The following is a 17,729-nucleotide window of genomic DNA, read 5'->3' as shown; positions in this document are numbered from 1 at the left end:
ACTTCCTCTTCCTCCCAGCATTCTGTTCTGTTTACTCCACCCACCTATGTTCTAACCAATAAAATGGGCCAAGGCAGTTTCTATATTAGCCAATGACCTTCCTCCATCAAAATTCTTCTTAAACTTCCATTTAATGCTACAAAGGCATTCATTCTTATTTCATTTTGACAGATGTCTCTTAAAATCACTAGTATAGTATTAACTGTTGAAGTATATAAAATGTTCACAGTGTAGATAAGCTAAATATACGCTAAGTTACTGTCTTCTTGACACTGAAAGTCAGTATGATGTGGACCTGCCATGTTGGTAGACATTGGCATGGTGCAAAACCACCATTGCATTCAACTTTATGTGACAGCCTTAAAAATTTACTCCAGACCATGTTGTAGCAAAATGAAGCATAATTTTATAAGTTCCTATTACAGATGTGTATTCTAAATTGACCAAATTTAATTCTAAAACTAGTAAGATAGCATTTGAGACCTGTAAAAATACCACTTTTTGAAGTTTAACATGAAAACAGCACTTTTTTTAAGTTGAAGTATTCAAGATTTTAAATATAAGAATGATTAGAATTTACCCATTAGTTATGATTTAGTTTGAAGCCATGTTTTTGTTTGTTTGTTTATTTATTTATTTATTTATTTTGAGACAAGGTTTTCTTGTTTAGCCCTGGCTGTACTGGAACACACACTATAGGCCACGCTGGCTTCTGACTCAGAGATCCACTTGCCTCTGCCTCCTGAGTGCTATGATTAAAGGCGTGCGCCACCACTCCCAGCTGACTTGCACTATCTTAAATTGATTCCCACATCACAAACATGAACAAATGATATTATTGTAGGAGGTTTGATTGAGAAAGACAAATGGTGTTAAATTGGTGTGATGGTGTCTGATCTTATAGTGAATTCATTTCTCAAGCTTTCCATTAAAGATTTCATACCAGATTATTATACTACAGTAATCTGGGAGGACTTTAATATTTAATTTATTGGCCTTTTAATTTGTCTTATTTCATTCAAAGCTTTCTAAATCGGTGGGCTGAATCATCATTTTGGATGATTTGATAGAGTGTAATTTTCCGTTCTGAGACCTCCAGTAGATCCCTCTTCTCCTGTCTGGCTTGGATTTGGCTCTGGGTTTGTTGTATTTACCGTTTAGGTTGTTTTCTCCACATACGTCATACCACCACCAGCCTCCTAAAGAAGACAGATGTGTGATTTAATTGGATAATGCCTCCTGTCTAGTAGCTGTTAATGTATTTCATGGTTATATCTTTATTTCATATAAACTATATTATGTGGTAGGTGCATGTATTCCAATATTCATCTTTGTAACCCACGTACACCATCAAAATAGTGTTTGAGGAGTATCATAGGCAAAATTGCCAACTGGACCAGAATTAGCACTTCAAACTACAACCCAAAATAGATTTTTGTCTTTGGAGAAAATACTTACTTAAGATTACTATTTATATTATAGATAATAGTTAAAACTGCAGGGGGATACTTTGAAGAAAACAGTATTGGTATTAATGAAATACCTGAGTAACTTTCTGGACAGTAGAACTGCCCCTTTGCTCTGTGATCCCATGTAGAAAACATCAGATCTCTGTGTTCCGGGAGTGCCTCAGGGACATTGCCAGCAGTCTCGGCCAGATGTAGCGTGTAGTTGGTCTCATGACTTCCCAGGCGCAGGGAATATTCGACATAGTGCTTGCTGTCTTTCCAGTCTTGGAGCTCAAGTCGTAAGATGTAGTTAGACTGTTTTACTATGGCATAGATCTTCTCTAGGCCCAGCCAAAATTCTCCTGAAGAGAAAAGGTGTGTGTGGGGGGAGCGACACCTGTGTATTGTTAGCTACAGAGCAGGTCCTGACTGACTCGTTCGTCTTTGTGTGTGCCTTTGCCAAGCTCTCACTGTTTAGCCCAGACTGACCTCAAAGTTGAGATCTCCCTGCCTCAGCCCCTCCAGTGCTGTGATTACAGGTATGTACAATCATGCTTCCTGGCCAATTTTTAACAATTTTTAACATTCTTTTCAATTCCCTAAAGTAAATGAGTTGTTTTAGTCCTGACTCCTTGGTTACTTTGAAGCCCTATAAAACATTTATATTATTGATATTGTGGTGTGTGCTTGTAATATTAATTAACTCTTGGGAGGTCAGACAGAAAGATTTGTTCAGTCCTCAGCTACACAGAGTTGTTTAAGCCTATCCTGGGCTACATGAGACTCTATCTCAAAAACCCAAAACAAATCCTTTCTAAAACTTTTATTAATGCACACTTTTGTGAAACTCATGTCTGTGTCTGGATATATACACTGTCCCTCCCTTTCTCTTTCCCTCTGTTCCTGAACCTACATACCTACTTTCCTTCCTTCCTTCCTTCCTTCCTTCCTTCCTTCCTTCCTTCCTTCCTTTTTTTCTTTCTTTATTTTTACTTTCTTTGAGTTTTGGCCACTAACTCTGACTTCATGCACCTTGGGGAAGACTCTTCCACTGAACTACACCCATTGGTTGTCCATTGGCTATGTGTGACTTTTTCTCCCTTGTTAATTTTTTTTTTACTCTATATTAAAATCTTGTCTTGATAAACCCCAACTTTGCTTCAAAATGTATTTCACAAGATGTTTTATATATGACAGTATTACATTATTATAGGTATTTAAAGATTTAGTCATTGATAGAGTAATATCTCATTTGTACCTCCTTATGTATATTGGATGTTAATTAATATGCCTACATTCAGTCAAGAGAATGCTTTTATATATTCAGTTTTGGATAATACTGATAGAATTTTTCTCAAATGCAAAGTTACTTTAAAATAGAAAAAGAATCTCACAAATTAACAAAAACATTAGATTTGAATGTTTTGTTATTAGTGTTTTTCTCTATAATTAAAACTTTTTATTCAGAATTAAAAACAGCAGTTATATAAGTAGATCATTGTACAACCATTATTTAATGATAAAAATGAATACTTCATCATTGCTGCTGAGTTAGGATACTTCACTTAAGGATTATAAATGGAATTAGTTTCAATGAGCATTCTGAACTGTCAGTCTTTTAGTGTTAAACTCAATCTTAGAAGGGTTATGCAGTGGCATTTCATTTGTATTTTAATAAATAAAGCTTGCCTAAAGATCAGAAAAGTAAAACAGCCACACTGGCCAGCCTTACAGGCCAGGCAGCAATGACACACACCTTTAATCTCAGTAACCACACTAGCTTGCCATAGAAGCCAGTCAGTCAGTAATGGTGCACACCCTTAATCCCAGAACTAGAGAGGATTATAAAATGGGAGGAGAGAGTTCTTAGTCACAGTCTCATTCTGAAGTTCCCTGGGGGAAGAATCGCTTTTTAGCCTGAGGTAGAGGTAAGAGCTAGTGCCTGCCTGTTTTGCTTTTCTGACCTTCAGGTTGAACCCCAATTTCTGTCTCTGAGGTTTTTATTAATTGTGCTTCAGAATTAGGACTATAAAATATTACTGAATTTACCTTCTCTTTAGGGATTTAACTAGTATTGTGAGTAGAGAATTTTAAAAATAGTCAAGTAGTACTGAGTCTTAAAAATTTGGTGTAATGGCAGATTCATTCCACTCTATAAGTGAATACTTACACATTTACAGAAGTCCATAATGTGTTTTTGGGATTTTAAGTATCTGTTTATTTTATATTCTTTTGGTTATTTTTATAGTTTAGTTTTGTGATCAGAGTAGAATATTCTACATTAAATATATCGCAGAGAACCACGGCTCCGTAGTATGTATTTATAATACTTGAATAATTAAAATTGAAATTAGTATTTAAGTAGCTAGACACTGTATCTCTGATAGTTCCCCTGTTCGTTCTAACTCTGTTTTATTTTTTACTTTATTACTTTCTTTAAGCTGCAGGGATCAGCCCCAGTGTAGTGCTAGTCAGGTGCTCTGCCCCATTTTAACCTCATGTCACTTGTACTTAAAATATCAATGAAAGAGTCCTATAATGCTGCCTTTGCAGCTCATTCATAGCCTTACCGGTCTCTAAAGCCCATGGCACTTATGTTTTTCCCTAATAACAATTATGATAATCATGAACTATTGAATTAAATTTCAACAAGCATACTTAAGAGCAGACATGTATTAGTGATAAGTACAATTGAAATAATTGTACTAGCTAACCTGTAAAATTTATCAATCAGTTTTATGAAGACTAGTTTTTTGTTTATTGTTACATTTCCATTGTCTATTATATAATTGTTTCTTAACTTATATTCTTTTTCTTCGAAAATGGATCTCAGTGTGTGGTCCAGACTGGCCTTGAACTTTCCATCCTCTGCTTCATTCCAGTCCCCCACCCCCAGGGTTAAAATCTCAGGCCTGTATCAGTACATCCAGTTCATATTGTTAAATTAGTAGATAAATGAATAATGTTAATAATGTAAAGATCTCAGGCCTGTATCCAGTCAATATTGTTAAATATGCAGATAAATGAATATGTTAATAGTGTTAATAAAGATCTCAGGCGTTTATCCAGTCAATATTGTTAAATATGCAGATAAATGAATAATGTTAATAGTGTTAATAAAGATCTCAGGCCTATATCAGTACACCCAGTTCATATTGTTAAATTAGCAGATAAGTGAATAATACAAGGAAATCATTTTACCGTCAAATCTTCCGAAACCGTTTTTGTAGTTCTCCCACGTTTCGTTGAAGTCTTGTGACCCATCTTTCCGGTGTTGAATTAATGTCCATGGGCTACCTGGAGGGTGTTAATGGATGTAGTTATTCTTAGTAGATTAATATTAATGGGAAAAATGGCCGTGTTTTAACTTTGGTTTTAATTGGTGACTTTGGGAGGTGATTTGTTAATTTGGTATTATATAGTTAAGGTAATGTACTTTATTATTTATTATGGTCCCAAATTTGCAGAAATAATCATATTCGGTGGATTAATAACAGGCTTAGTCTTGGTAATAGGCAGTGAATATCTTTAATTTACTTTAGCCCATTCTTTCCTTAGGCAGGTTTTACCTGATTGGGTGTCACAGTACACATTAAACACTTGAGAGTTGCTTGTTCTAATGGCATACACACCACTTGTATGTTCACCTCTGTTATAAATGACAGAGCAGTCAGCAGGAAGGTCTAGAATTAACAAACATAATAATGTAATGTTTAGGAGTAGAATATTTTTGGAGCTCGATGGAGTTGCTGTTTCATGGAATTGGTGTGACTGTTCAGTAATGTTTATGCTAAGGCATATTTGCTAGACAGCAAACTATCCAACTAACATTAAAATAACATTTCCAACTTACTTATTTTAAAGAAAATCTACAAAATGAGAATTTTAAAAGGCATTACTCTGTGAGTTTGAGACCAGCCTGGTCTACAAAGCGAGTTCCAGGACAGGCTCCAAAGCCACAGAGAAACCCTGTCTCGAAAAAAAAAAAAAAAAAAAAAAAAAAAAAAGGCATTACTAATTTGTTAGGCATATTAAGAATATTAAGTAGAGGAAGTTCAGTACAGGGTTTGGTTCATAACTAGAATCTACAGATGTGTAGAAGCAGTGAACATACAGGAAGAGAGCAAACAGGTATATTTCCTATGTGAATTACATAAACAAGAATAATTGTTGGGAATATATAGTTTTGTTGAAAACTAGCTGGAAATAAGAGATTTTGTTCCCCGGAACTTTTGTTATATTTGTAAAAGATTTTAAGCAGAAAAGAAAGCAGAATTTTTGAAGAGAAGAATTTCATAATCTTCATCAGTTTTTAAAAGTGTACTTTTTCTTTATACACATGACTGTACTTTGTTGCTTTTGAAAGTAATTTTTAAATAATGACTTTAGGCCCCTTGCATAGGTTTCTAAGTCTCTTATAAACATGAGCTTATTCCTTTTCTACACCTGCAGTATCATTTTCTCTCTATGAAATTAATAATTAGTTCATGTTTTTAATATCAGCTTCATATCTTAATACCATATATAGTGTTAAAATGTTAGAAAAAAGAAACTAAAAAAACCAGTATCTAATTAAGTTGACATTTGGTGATGGTATTTGATATATATGTCTTTTTATTTTTTTTAGTTTAGATCAGGTCCTAAAAATAGGGAATTATATAGATGAACCCCACCAGATTATCTTACCATCTTGTTCTATAATTTTTGTTTCATTCGGTTGAAGAGGGGGAGTAGTTCTTGGTGCTCTTGATTTAGAAGAAAGGGAATTTTCAGTGGGTTCTTGAATACCAGTCTTTCTGAGCTGATAAAAGAATATAAATCTACTTTTAAAATACTATTGAATATATAATTAAGGAATTCTGGGTAAGGATACCAAAAAGTACAATTATGTACACGTTGTCTTTGACTTTATAATGTTTTCTATGGTAAAACAATAAACTGGGCTGGAAATAGAGCTCAATGGCAGGGTGCCTGCTGAGCCTGTGCAGAAAGGTCTGACCCCACCTCTTACAAGGGAGCAAAGAGGAATAAACAGTGCTTTTCAGAATGTATATGCATTCTGTTCTTGAGACATTTAATCAAACATATTGTTTAATAAGTAACAAAATTAAGAGAATGAAACAAACAAAATGAAACATTGATTAAAAGGAAAAGAACCAGTAAGGCTATATGCTTTGCTTAACATATTTGAATATGTTCTCTTTCCAACAGTATGGATCATAATCTTGGCCAACTTTATTAACTTTTGTGTGCCAAATATGATATTGCCATGGTCAGTTCAAATGTTGAATGTCTACTCTGTGTTTGTACAGTATTTTATGTGAAGGGTTTTAGTAAATAAAGTAATAGGAAAAGAATCCTAGGTTCATAGATCTTCCAGTTTAATTCAGGGATAGGCAAGAAATATCTTTATATTTATGCTAAATATAAAGATGTTGAGAAATAATTGGATTAGTGCCTTTTGGGGAGAACTTTTATTTTTGATTAAATGCCTTGACAGCTTTACTGAACATTTTGTATTTGATGAAAGTATATGAGAAGTGCAGATACCTGAAAAAAAGAGCATTTTAGGCAGAGGTCCTGGGGCAGCGTGTTTCATGTGCTTCAGGAACAGCAAGGAAACCAGTGAGATAGAATCAGTGAGATGATCAGGTTCTCAGGGTAGTGATGAGTAAGACAGGAAGCTATTGTGGGTGTTTTGAGCAGAACAGGTTCAGGACCTGCTTTAAAATCCAATCGGATCACTTTAATGCACGCAGTTATGAATCCTTTTTCCTCACAGTTTATATGATAGGCTCTGCTGTTTGCTTTGTAGCACATGTGAGGAAACAGCAGGACAGCTTAGCTGCCAGTTGCATAGAAAGTTTGCAAGCAGATGATTAGCTGTGGAGGGCTGTCTTAACAGCCCGTGTTGACATCAGCCAGTGCAGCAGATCGAAAAGAGCAGTAGGCTGACTTACCTGGTTTTCTATTTCTTTTATCTGGCTGTGCTGTTGACTTAATTGTTTATATTGCTCTTCCACAGTCTGGAGGAGGTCTTTGATGCTGTTATCTTGCTGTTCTACAAAACTCTGCACACAGATTGTAGTTTGTTTAAAATTTTCTCTGTCTTTTTAAGTTTTTATTCATTTTTAACAGTCATCTAATTTTAAACTGGTAGTGGGTTAGAAAAGTGAACATTGGCTATCATTGTCCTGTGTTTTTTCAAATAATATATACTTTTGTTACTATATTCAAAATGACCATTTTTAAAATTTTCTGAGTTTTATTTAAACTAAAAGAAACAATGTTTCAAAGGAATTAAAACATACCATTTGCAGTATTAATCTATTTTTGTTTATGGAAGAATAGTAAATTTAATTTTTAAAATTTTTTTTTACCTCTAATAATTAGTAGTAACATAATAATTGAACGTTATAAACTTTATTGCTCAACTGATGTTTAATCATCATATGAAATATATATTTTAGCTATTTTCAAATATAATATTAGGCAACCAAAACTGAATTGAAGTTACAGAGGAAAATTTTATTTCCTAGTAAAATTTCTTTCTGGAAAGTATTAAGTAGTTTACTCACATGGCAGAGTATTTAAAATAGTATTTCTTTAAGATGTATTTTTAAAAATCCACATGGAAAATAGTTATGAGTTCTACTTACTTTAAGTGACGTCACTTCTGGGTACTCCTGAGTCCCAGGTTGGCTTTGAATTAAATTCATTAGCTGCTCCTCCAAAGCACCGACTTTTTGTTGAAGCGCGGTTTTCTCTTCTAATAGGTTTTCAAGTTTGGAGTTGAGTTCAAGTGACATATTCTTCACCTCCTCATTTCTGACTCGTAGTTTGGATGTAGTTCTTCTTAGTTCCTTTTCCTCTTCTCTGATTTCGTTGGTTTGAAGTGATAGGTCATAAAAAGATTGATCATATATGTTGAGTTTCTGAAATATGTCGTTAATTTGTCCCTTAGTCTTATGGACAAAATCTTTAAGTCCATGTCCCAGCTGAAGGAGGCCATTGGCTAAAATTTTGACATCATCTAACATAGCAAATCTTGATTTTGGCTCTGAAGATACAGACTCAAATGATGAATTGTCTGTATCAATTCTGGACGAAATTACTAGAGGAACAATAAAAAGAAATATTTTAATTGTGTGCATTTTTGTCTATTCAATTTTAAGCAATTTGGACCTACTTCCTCCTGTAAGGAGAGCTGAACCTCTTGACTTTATATACACGGCTGTTTGCAGCGTGCACATAGCTGGCAGCTAAATGTGGTTAACCATTAAGCTGTGCTGACTTGCACGAATGTAACCCTCCCCATATTGAGTTAGATCGATGGCAATGAAATCAAGGAAATGAGCAACTAGCAGGAGGTAATTTTAAAAATTGGTATTTAAATTTGCCATATTAAGAATTATATTTTCAGTACTAAGGTATCTACCCACTTTTTAAAAGTTTATTTTAGTATTTCTTTTTCTATAGGAGATTTACAAATAAACCTTAACTTTTGATGGATAAGTTGTCATTAAAATTGAGGAGAATTAACTATATGTACCCCTAGTTCTCGTTTGTTTATTCTGGAAACAGCCACCATTCCCCCAAAGCCTTTTGTGAAACCTTTCCCAGTGCTGTGGCAGTGCTATGGTTGTCGTTGCTGTAACTTGTATTTCGTGTCCGCCAACATGTAACTATATATTTCTGTTTTGTCATGATAGCTACTGGTTAATGTCTTTACTCCCCAAATGTCTTAACCATTCTTGTATATCATCCCAAAATTCCCAACATCTTGTCAGTGAAGACATTTCTCTCCCTTTCTGTTGTTTTCATGTCTCAATGTCATAGTTTCTATTCCATGTGAAGTAGCAGTAGACTTGTAATCATCTGAATATAAACTAGAATTAATCTTAATGCCTCCAGTGGCAGAGAAAATTTGCCCAATATATATTTTTCTGAAGTTTGTGATCTTAATAACAATTTTGTTACTATAAATTTAACAACATTAAAGATTAAAAGTATATTAAAGAGTAAATGTTCCAGTGTCTCCAGTTGATGTTAAAAGGAAAAATAGTAAGCTCTTAAGCTATAGGTGGTTGTTGCATTAACCACTATTATCACCCTTAATATTAATACAAAATATTTGGGAAAGCTGACATGGTAAAATTATTAAGAGTGTGAGTTCTGGAGTCTCATCGTTGTCTGGTTCTAAAAGTTAGTGTTTTGGCCTTAAACAAATTATTTAATTTCCCCATGCAGCAGTTTCCTTATTTGTTGAGATGATTGTACTTTGTAATCTGTAGCTTTGTTTTGTTTTGTAGCCCAGGCTAACCTCAGATTTGTGGTGATTCTTCTGCTTTAGTGCTGAGATTATGGGCATTTACCATCACACATCAGGATCATGTCTATAACTTTAAAAATGTTTAAAATGTATAGTTGTTTTGCCTTTGTTCATGTCTGTGTACTACTGTCGAGGTAAGATGACGTTGGAGTCTCTCAAACTGGAGTCACAGATGGCTGTGAGCCACCATGTGGGTCCTCTGGAAGGGCGGTCAGGGCTCTGCCCTAATGAACCATCTTTCCAACCTTCATGCTTATGTAATATAAAGATTTGTAAATTAAGTTGTCAGACAAAATTTTACAAACTGCACCATTTCTAAAATTTAATTCATAGAAATATCCATTCCTGGCATAAAATAGAGTTGGTTTTGTTGTTGTTGTTGTTGTTGTTGTTGTTGTTGTTGTTGTTGTTGTTGTTGAGTGACTAAGTATCAAAGGTTTGACTCTGGCGTTTTCTTTAGAGACATGGTTAACATGGAGGTTATGAACATGACTCTGGAGCACAGCTCCCCAAGTGGAATCCTGAGGCTGCTGCTCTTCAGCTTTTCCGCCATTGGTCACGTTATTTGCTTTCTCTGTTTCCTCTTTTGTCAAGTGGAGATAATACTTCATTTAGGGTTGTGAAAAAATTAAAGTTAGTTAAATCACGGGCATCTACTTGCTGTGTAGTAGGCACTAAATATCGTGTATCAGCTATTCCTTGTCATTAGAAACAATGTGGTTATAGCTCACTGTTTATTGGTGAGAACTGATGTGCGATTATGCAGACATGGGAATTTTGCTGATATCTAGGCTGAAGAGGTTTGTTCTCTTGAATCTTGGCAAGGAAATATCTCCTTTGATTATCGTGTATATGTGCATACTTTCTCTTTTCTTTTTAGAATGTATATGTGGGTGGTGGTGGGCCTCGAAAACCTAGGACCTTAGCATACAAGTTGAGCACTCTCCCTCTGAGCAATTTCCTCAGCCCACCCTGTGTGTATCTATATTTAAGTATGTATTACAGAGTTTTGTAAGTACTCTTGGTGGAAGTAAATAATAAACAGACATGTCCATACAATTCTACTAATAAATATGGAAGCTAATTAGTTGAATGTCCTGTGCACTGATGCGTGTCATGAAGTATTAAAGTGTATGTTGAACTAGATTGAATAGTTACATTTTCTTCTTTCATAGTAAAAGGTAGTGATCCTTGGTCATACAGGGCATATTTCGAAACTTTTCTTGACTAAGCTGTTAGCCTTTGTGGTTTAAAACTATTGACCCCAGAATTACATCCACCTAGTTAAGGTGCATGATGAGCCAATCTCTCTACTTTGTTACACTATAAACCTTTTTTTTTTTTTTGGCTAGGTGATTATTAATTTATATCCTACCTCCTTTGTACAATGCCTTATGCCTTATAGGAACAATAAATATTTATGGGATGGGTAAAAGATTTTTACATATAATGAAGTGTAAACTTGTATGTAGCAGATGCAGACTGCTTTGCTATTGCAGCTTTCTTGTAAAAAAGGGATTATAAAGAGGAGCCCCCTTTTGAAAGAAATTATTTTATTTTATGCTCGAGAGTAGTTTGTCTGCATGTGTGTCTGCAGATGCTCATCTGATCCCCTAGGACTGAATTAGAGACTGTTATAAGCTGCCATGTGAGTGCTAGGAATCAAACCCAGATCATTTGAAGGAGCAGCCAGTGCTCTTAATCACTGAGCCCTCATTCCAGTCCCCAGAAGGGAGCCCTTTAAATAGAACCCTGGTCAAATATATCCAGTCATTTAGAAAAACAGAAACTTAAGTCAAACAAATAAAACACTGTTAAGCAAACTTAGTATTTAAGAATCTATTTCTAGGAAATTCAAATTTTCCTAGCCACATAGAATTCTAGGACACTGACCAGCCTTAGCATGCTTATGTTCCATGAATCACAGACACCACTTGCTTTCCCAGCTTACGAGGAATTAAGATAAAATGAATTTCAAATTAGAAACAAAATATTTTGCCTAGTTAAGAAAACCTTTCTTTGGCCGGGCTGTGGTGGCGCACGCCTTTAATCCCAGCACTCGGGAGGCAGAGGCAGGTGGATCTCTGTGAGTTCGAGGCCAGCCTGGTCTACAAGAGCTAGTGCCAGGACAGGCTCCAAAGCTACAGAGAAACCCTGTCTCGGAAAAACTAAAAAACAAACAAAAAAAGAAAACCTTTTTTTCTCTATTAATGTTTTGCTTGTGTGTGGGTGTGCATGTGTGCGCACACGTGCACATATTACATGTATGCAGTGGTCTGAAAAGAGTTTTGGATCCCCTGAATTTTGGAATGCTTACCTTGTAGATAAATGGAAGTCTAATGTAATATGTTTGTTAGAAATGCTTAAAGATATTTATCTGAGAAAAAATATAAATGGATAAATAGAAATGTGAACTGAAGAAAAGAAAAATGTTAGATAAGACATTCGCTCCCCCTTTCTCTGATCAGAACAACAGCACCAATTAAATAGATATTTAATGGAGACATAATATAAGCAGAGTCTACTCACTGATTTCCCAATTAAATAGATGTTTAATAGAGACATGATATAAGCAGAGTCTACTCATTGATTTCCCAGCCACCCAGACCCAAAGAATCACAGAGAAACTATATTAATTTACAACACTGTTTGATCGATGACTCAGGTGTATTTCTAGCAAGGTCTTACATCTTAAATTAACTCATTTCTGTTAACTTGTGTATTGCCATGTGGCCGTGGCTTACCAGTAAAGGTTCTAGGCGTCTTTCTCCTTTGGCTATATGGCATCTTCTTGACTCAACCTACTCTCTCTATATATCTGTGTTCTGATTTCCTGCCTGGCTTTATTCTGCTAAGCCATTGGCCAATACAGCTTCTTTATTAATCAATGGTAATAAAACATATTCACAAATACAGAGGGGAATCCCATATCATCTCCCCTTTTCTGCCTAAATGAAAAGGAAGGTTTTAACTTTAACATAGTAAAATTACATATAACAAAACAGGTATCAAGCAAAAATTACAGTTACAATATTTAGTCTGTTCAAATCTAGCAAAATTAGAGAAAATACACTATTATCTATCTTATCTTTGTGAGTCTAAAGTTTCATATCTTATTTATCTTTTATCGTTACTTAGGAAAACTATCAGAAAACTAAGGAGGTCTTTTATTGGGGGGGGGGTTCTTATTTCATCAAACCACATTAGCCTGGATGGAATCCACAGGTTCTTATCCTCTGTGGAAACAAAAGCAGAACCTCTTTTCCAAAGTAACATATCCTTAGCCCAAATTTTGAAGTCAAGATACCATCAAAGTATGTATGTTAGTTTAGTTTAGCAGCCTGTACAATGAAATGTCTCTCTGTACTTAGCTCATTAACAGTCAAAAATTTAAAGAAAACACAATAATATACACAATCCAGATTCTTTGTGTATTTTCATCTTTACATGGCTTATTTTTCTACTCTATTACTGTCTATACCCCCCTTTCCTCTCTCTCAAGCCTATGTACATTTTTAAACAAACTGTTACCAGTTTAGAGGTTTATTTTTGCCTGAATCTGTCTTTACTATGTATCTGTTATCATTTTATGATCAGGAGCGCCTTTTTTTTTTAAAACCTAAATGCTATGCAGACATATCTAGGACCAACTTTATGGCCCTGCCTATTGGCTCTACCCAACATGGCAGAGCCATGTTCACTGCCTCTGCTAGCCATGCTTACTGCCCCAGCTTCAGGGATACAGTGGGTCTATGTTGCCATTAAGCAGCTAGTAGCACATTGCTCACAAACCCTATTTAAGTGTAGACCTCCTGAAAGAGCCAGAGTTCATGCTACCAGTGAGAACCAGGAAACCTTCTTTTAAAGAAGCCATATGGTTTTTGCTGCTAATGCTGAGTCAGGAAGTCTTCTCTTAAAGGAGCCCTGCCTCTGCTCACTGCCCACAAACAGAGTCTATCTGAAAAAAAAATGTGGATACCAAGAAGCTACAGTTGACTCCGTTTTTTGTGGGTCTAGAAGCTCCCCACTTTTTTCCAGCTTTTTTAGGTCTTAGGTGTATCCATGTCCCAGATGGTGGACACCATTTTGTCATTGGAGACCGTTTGTTAGTTTCCTGGCTGCCCAGACCTGAATAATCACATAGAAACTGTATTAATTACAACACTGTTTGGCTGATGACTCAGGTGTATTTCTAGATAGCTCTTATTTCTTAACCCTTTCCTATTAATTTGTGTATCAGCATGTGTTTTTGACTTATGGGTAAAGGTTCTGGCTGTCTTTCTCCTTTGGCAGCTACATGGCATCTCTTTGACTCCACCTACATTCTCTATATCTATGTTCTGATTTCCTACCTAGCTTTACTCTCTTAAGCCATTGGCCGAAATAGCTTCTTTATTAACCAATGGTAATAAAGCTTATTCAAAGCATACAGAGGGGAATCCCACATCAATGTAAGGTTAGAGGTTTGGGACAGAGTTCATTTGGCTGTGCTTTCCTGTAGAGTAACACTTGGGATGTGGAGACTGGGGATCACAATCATTCATGTTTATTTATATAGAAATTTCTAGACTAGACAGGACAAATGACACTCTGTTTTTAAAGAAATACAAAGTGGGCTACATATGTAGACATGCTCTTTGACTTATGGTCAGGTCCCTCCCTGAGAATTCTGTAAGTAGAAAATGCATCTAGCACAGCTAATCTGCTGAACCATCATAGCACATCACCTCTGTTTTATAGTTACCCCATGTCTGAGTAAGGGCCTCAGTTTACTGGCACTGCTTAGCACCAGGAGAGTGTTGTATAGCATTTTGCTAGCCCAGGAAGCTGAAAAACAGCAAATAAAGCTATCATATTATGATCCAGAGTTTGAGGCAATGTTTTTACAGTTGAATTCAGTGCCTCACATATTCAAGGTAAGTGCTCAAATACTGAGCAAAAACTGTATGTGTGTTTGTGTGTGTGTCCATGCACGCTCATGAACTCGTGCTGCATAGTTTGTTGGATTTTATTTTTTGCAAACTTGGGTATTTTAAAACCTATAAAAATAAAGAATTTGACTGCTCTATTATTACCGACTATACCAGATTTTTTTGAATAACTAGCTAAATATATATATTCTAACAGAAATCAGAACATGCAGTTCATGTCACATACACTGATAGTGGCCCATGACCACTTTCTTTCAGAATTTATTTATGTAGAAATAATTTTAGATTTAACATGATAGCTTACTTGTAGCTTTTGTTTTCTATTGAGGCAATCTTGTTATATGTTCTAGGCTGATCTTGAACTCCCAATCCTCCTGCCTCAGCCTCCAAAGTATTGAGATTAAAAGTGTGAAATCTCCATGTCCTTTTTAAGGACTCAACAATATTGTATTTTTGTTGGCTCCTATTTATAGACACCTTAGTTTAATCATGCCTGTTTTTGATCCACAGATATTTTCTGCTTTATAAACAGTTTACATAGAAACTATATTCTGTATTTATGGGGAATATATTTTGTAGGCACAGACTTGTAAGTTATGATTGCTTTCCTGAGATTCTTCTTCACATACATACCAGTATACTTTCCGTGAAAAAGACAGTTTTGCTCAATCTAATGGGCATATATACATCTTGTTGCTCTTACTCTTTCTTGGCTTTTTGGCTCTTTTGTGTGTGAGCGTGCGCGGTGGAGCACCACCCAACTCTCAAATCACACACGGAGGCTTATTCTTTCTTATACTCGCCTGGCCTTGGCGTGGCTTATTTCTTGCTGGCTTTTCTTAAATTAATCCATCTACCTTTTCCCTTTGGGCTCTTGTCTTTCTTCCTTCTGTGTATCTTACTTTCCTTCTTCCTCCGTGACTGGCTGGGTGACTGGTCCCTGACATCCTCCTCCCCTTGTTCTCTCGTCCTTCCTCTCACTTCTTCTATTTATAATCTATAGTATACTTCTATTTATACTCTATGTCTGCCAGCCTTATCTATCCTTGCTCCTGCCTTGATATTTGCCTACATGAGTCTACTCACTGATTTCCCAATTAAATAGATGTTTAATAGAGACATGATATAAGCAGAGTCTACTCATTGATTTCCCAGCCCTTTATTAGGACCATCAGATGTTTTAGATAGGCAAAACCATCACAGCTTCACACAGTTAAATAAATGCAACATAAACAAAAAAGTCACACACCTTAAAATAAGAGTCCCCAACAACATCTAGTTTGTTTTAGCATCTATGTTCCTGTCTCTGGGAATTACCTGCACATGTGTGTTTTTACACGATTTGTTTGTTTCTGGGTGATTTTGGGAGTACTCTGTCATATATGTAACAAATAGTGTTTCTTCCATTTGTCATTTTTTTCTCCACCTGTTTTTATGGTACTACTTTCTGTGAGAACTTAAAAAATGTATGTCTTTTATGATTTTTTGTAATTTATGCTAAGAAATTCCTTCTCTCACTAGTCTTTTTAAAAAGTTTTTCTTATATTCTTATAGTTTTGTTAATGGAATCCTTTGATTAGTCTAGGATTGATTTTCATGTAAAGTAAAATATTTGTCTTTTTCCCCCTCTAAATGGCTAGTTTTTCCTTTGTCTGCCATATCCTTGTTAGTTTGAAATGTTCTGGAGGAGTACAGACTCAGTGTGCCTGAGAACTTTATAGTATTTGATGCTAGTATTTTATCCCCCTTTGTCTTTGTTTAATTTCCTTGTCATTTTCCATCAACTTCACTATGAGAGTTTTTAGTGTTCTTGCAGGCTTGTCTTCTGTGGAGCTCTTCAAATGCCAACCTTGCAGTAGAACCAGTGAATAAATGTTGATGTTCCTCTCCCCTTCTTCTTTCCCTCCCCCCTTTTCCTTCCAGGATCTCAGATATAGCCCCTTCAAGACTCAAACTTTCTATGTGGACTGAGTTAGCCTTGTGCTCATGATCACTTTGCCTCCACCTCCTGAGGAGTTTGTCACTTAAATTCTTGGATGAAGTGATATATTCTAATTCTTCCATAGTTAGTGTTTTTAAGAATGGTTCCTAGCATGGGAAAAATGATATATAGATGTTCTGTAGAAAAGATTAAACAAATAACTGTAGTCCTACTTTGGATTGAAAACATCAATATTGTCAGGTGTGGTTGTGCATGCTTTTATTCCCAGAACTTTGGAGACAGAGACAGCAGATGTTTTTCATGTTGAAGCACTATTCTTTTTATATTTAAATGAACTACAAGTAAAGGTTAACTCTCCACTGAGTGTTTAAACTGTAATTTGAAAACTTACTAGTGTTCAAACTGCAATTTAGAAAAAAGTTTTTTATTCAAAATAACCAAAACGCATTGGAGAAATGCTTGATTCTTGGTTGGTGAAGAAAATGTGTAAGAACCTGGATTATCTTGTCATAAGAAATAGCAGGAAGCTGAAAATCCATCTCAGCTCTATAGTAAGGTCAAGGCAGTGTGAGCTACATGGGACCCTTTCTCAAAAATAACTACCTCCTCACCTGTCTACCTAACTGAATGAGTGAATGAGTGAATGAATGAATGAATATTTGGGCTACACAAGACCCTTTCTAAGTAAATGAAAAGAATGAAGAAAAGAAAGTCCATAGCTAAACAATTGTCTTCTATAGCTTCTGCATCTCTCTCATTATTTTGGTCTGTTTACAGGCATTTCTGTCCCACTAAACTACATGGTCCCCATGACTAGGGAATGGCTTTTAAATATTACCTATATTTTAAAGCACGTATCATTAGTGTAGGGGCAGGCTGAGGAGCACACCTGTGAAGGTTAGGGAACAATTCTGTGGAGTCATGTCTCTCCTATGCCTTTGTGGGCTCTAGGATTCAATTTAGGCTGTCAGGCTTGTCCAAGAAACTTGTTACCCATGGAGACATCTCATTGACCCTTTACATTTTTTAAATTCTTTTTTTTTTTTTTTTGGTTTTTTCGAGACGGTTTCTCTGTG

At 35.6% G+C, this 17,729-nt stretch overlaps 2 protein-coding genes across 15 annotated transcripts in view; one reads left to right on the top strand and one right to left on the bottom strand.

Annotated features, from left to right (window-relative positions):
- Positions 1-17,729, top strand: part of Dock7 (dedicator of cytokinesis 7) — a 185,261-nt gene that overhangs the window by 72,602 nt on the left and 94,930 nt on the right. The gene's annotated exons all lie outside the window — the stretch shown is intronic.
- Positions 969-8,664, bottom strand: Angptl3 (angiopoietin like 3). Its single transcript, XM_005353447.3, has 7 exons — positions 8,108-8,664; positions 7,409-7,519; positions 6,135-6,249; positions 5,018-5,131; positions 4,650-4,745; positions 1,544-1,810; positions 969-1,199 (listed from the first exon to the last, which is right to left on the bottom strand). The coding sequence occupies exons 1-7, from the start codon at positions 8,600-8,602 to the stop codon at positions 1,015-1,017; spliced, it is 1,383 nt and encodes a 460-aa protein (XP_005353504.1). The 5' UTR covers positions 8,603-8,664; the 3' UTR covers positions 969-1,014.

This window comes from Microtus ochrogaster, chromosome 10 (genome assembly GCF_000317375.1).
Source record: "Microtus ochrogaster isolate Prairie Vole_2 chromosome 10, MicOch1.0, whole genome shotgun sequence".
NCBI classification, from domain to species: domain Eukaryota; kingdom Metazoa; phylum Chordata; class Mammalia; order Rodentia; family Cricetidae; genus Microtus; species Microtus ochrogaster.
Note: the sequence above shows the minus strand (reverse complement) of the source record. Positions and strands in the feature narration are given on the sequence as shown.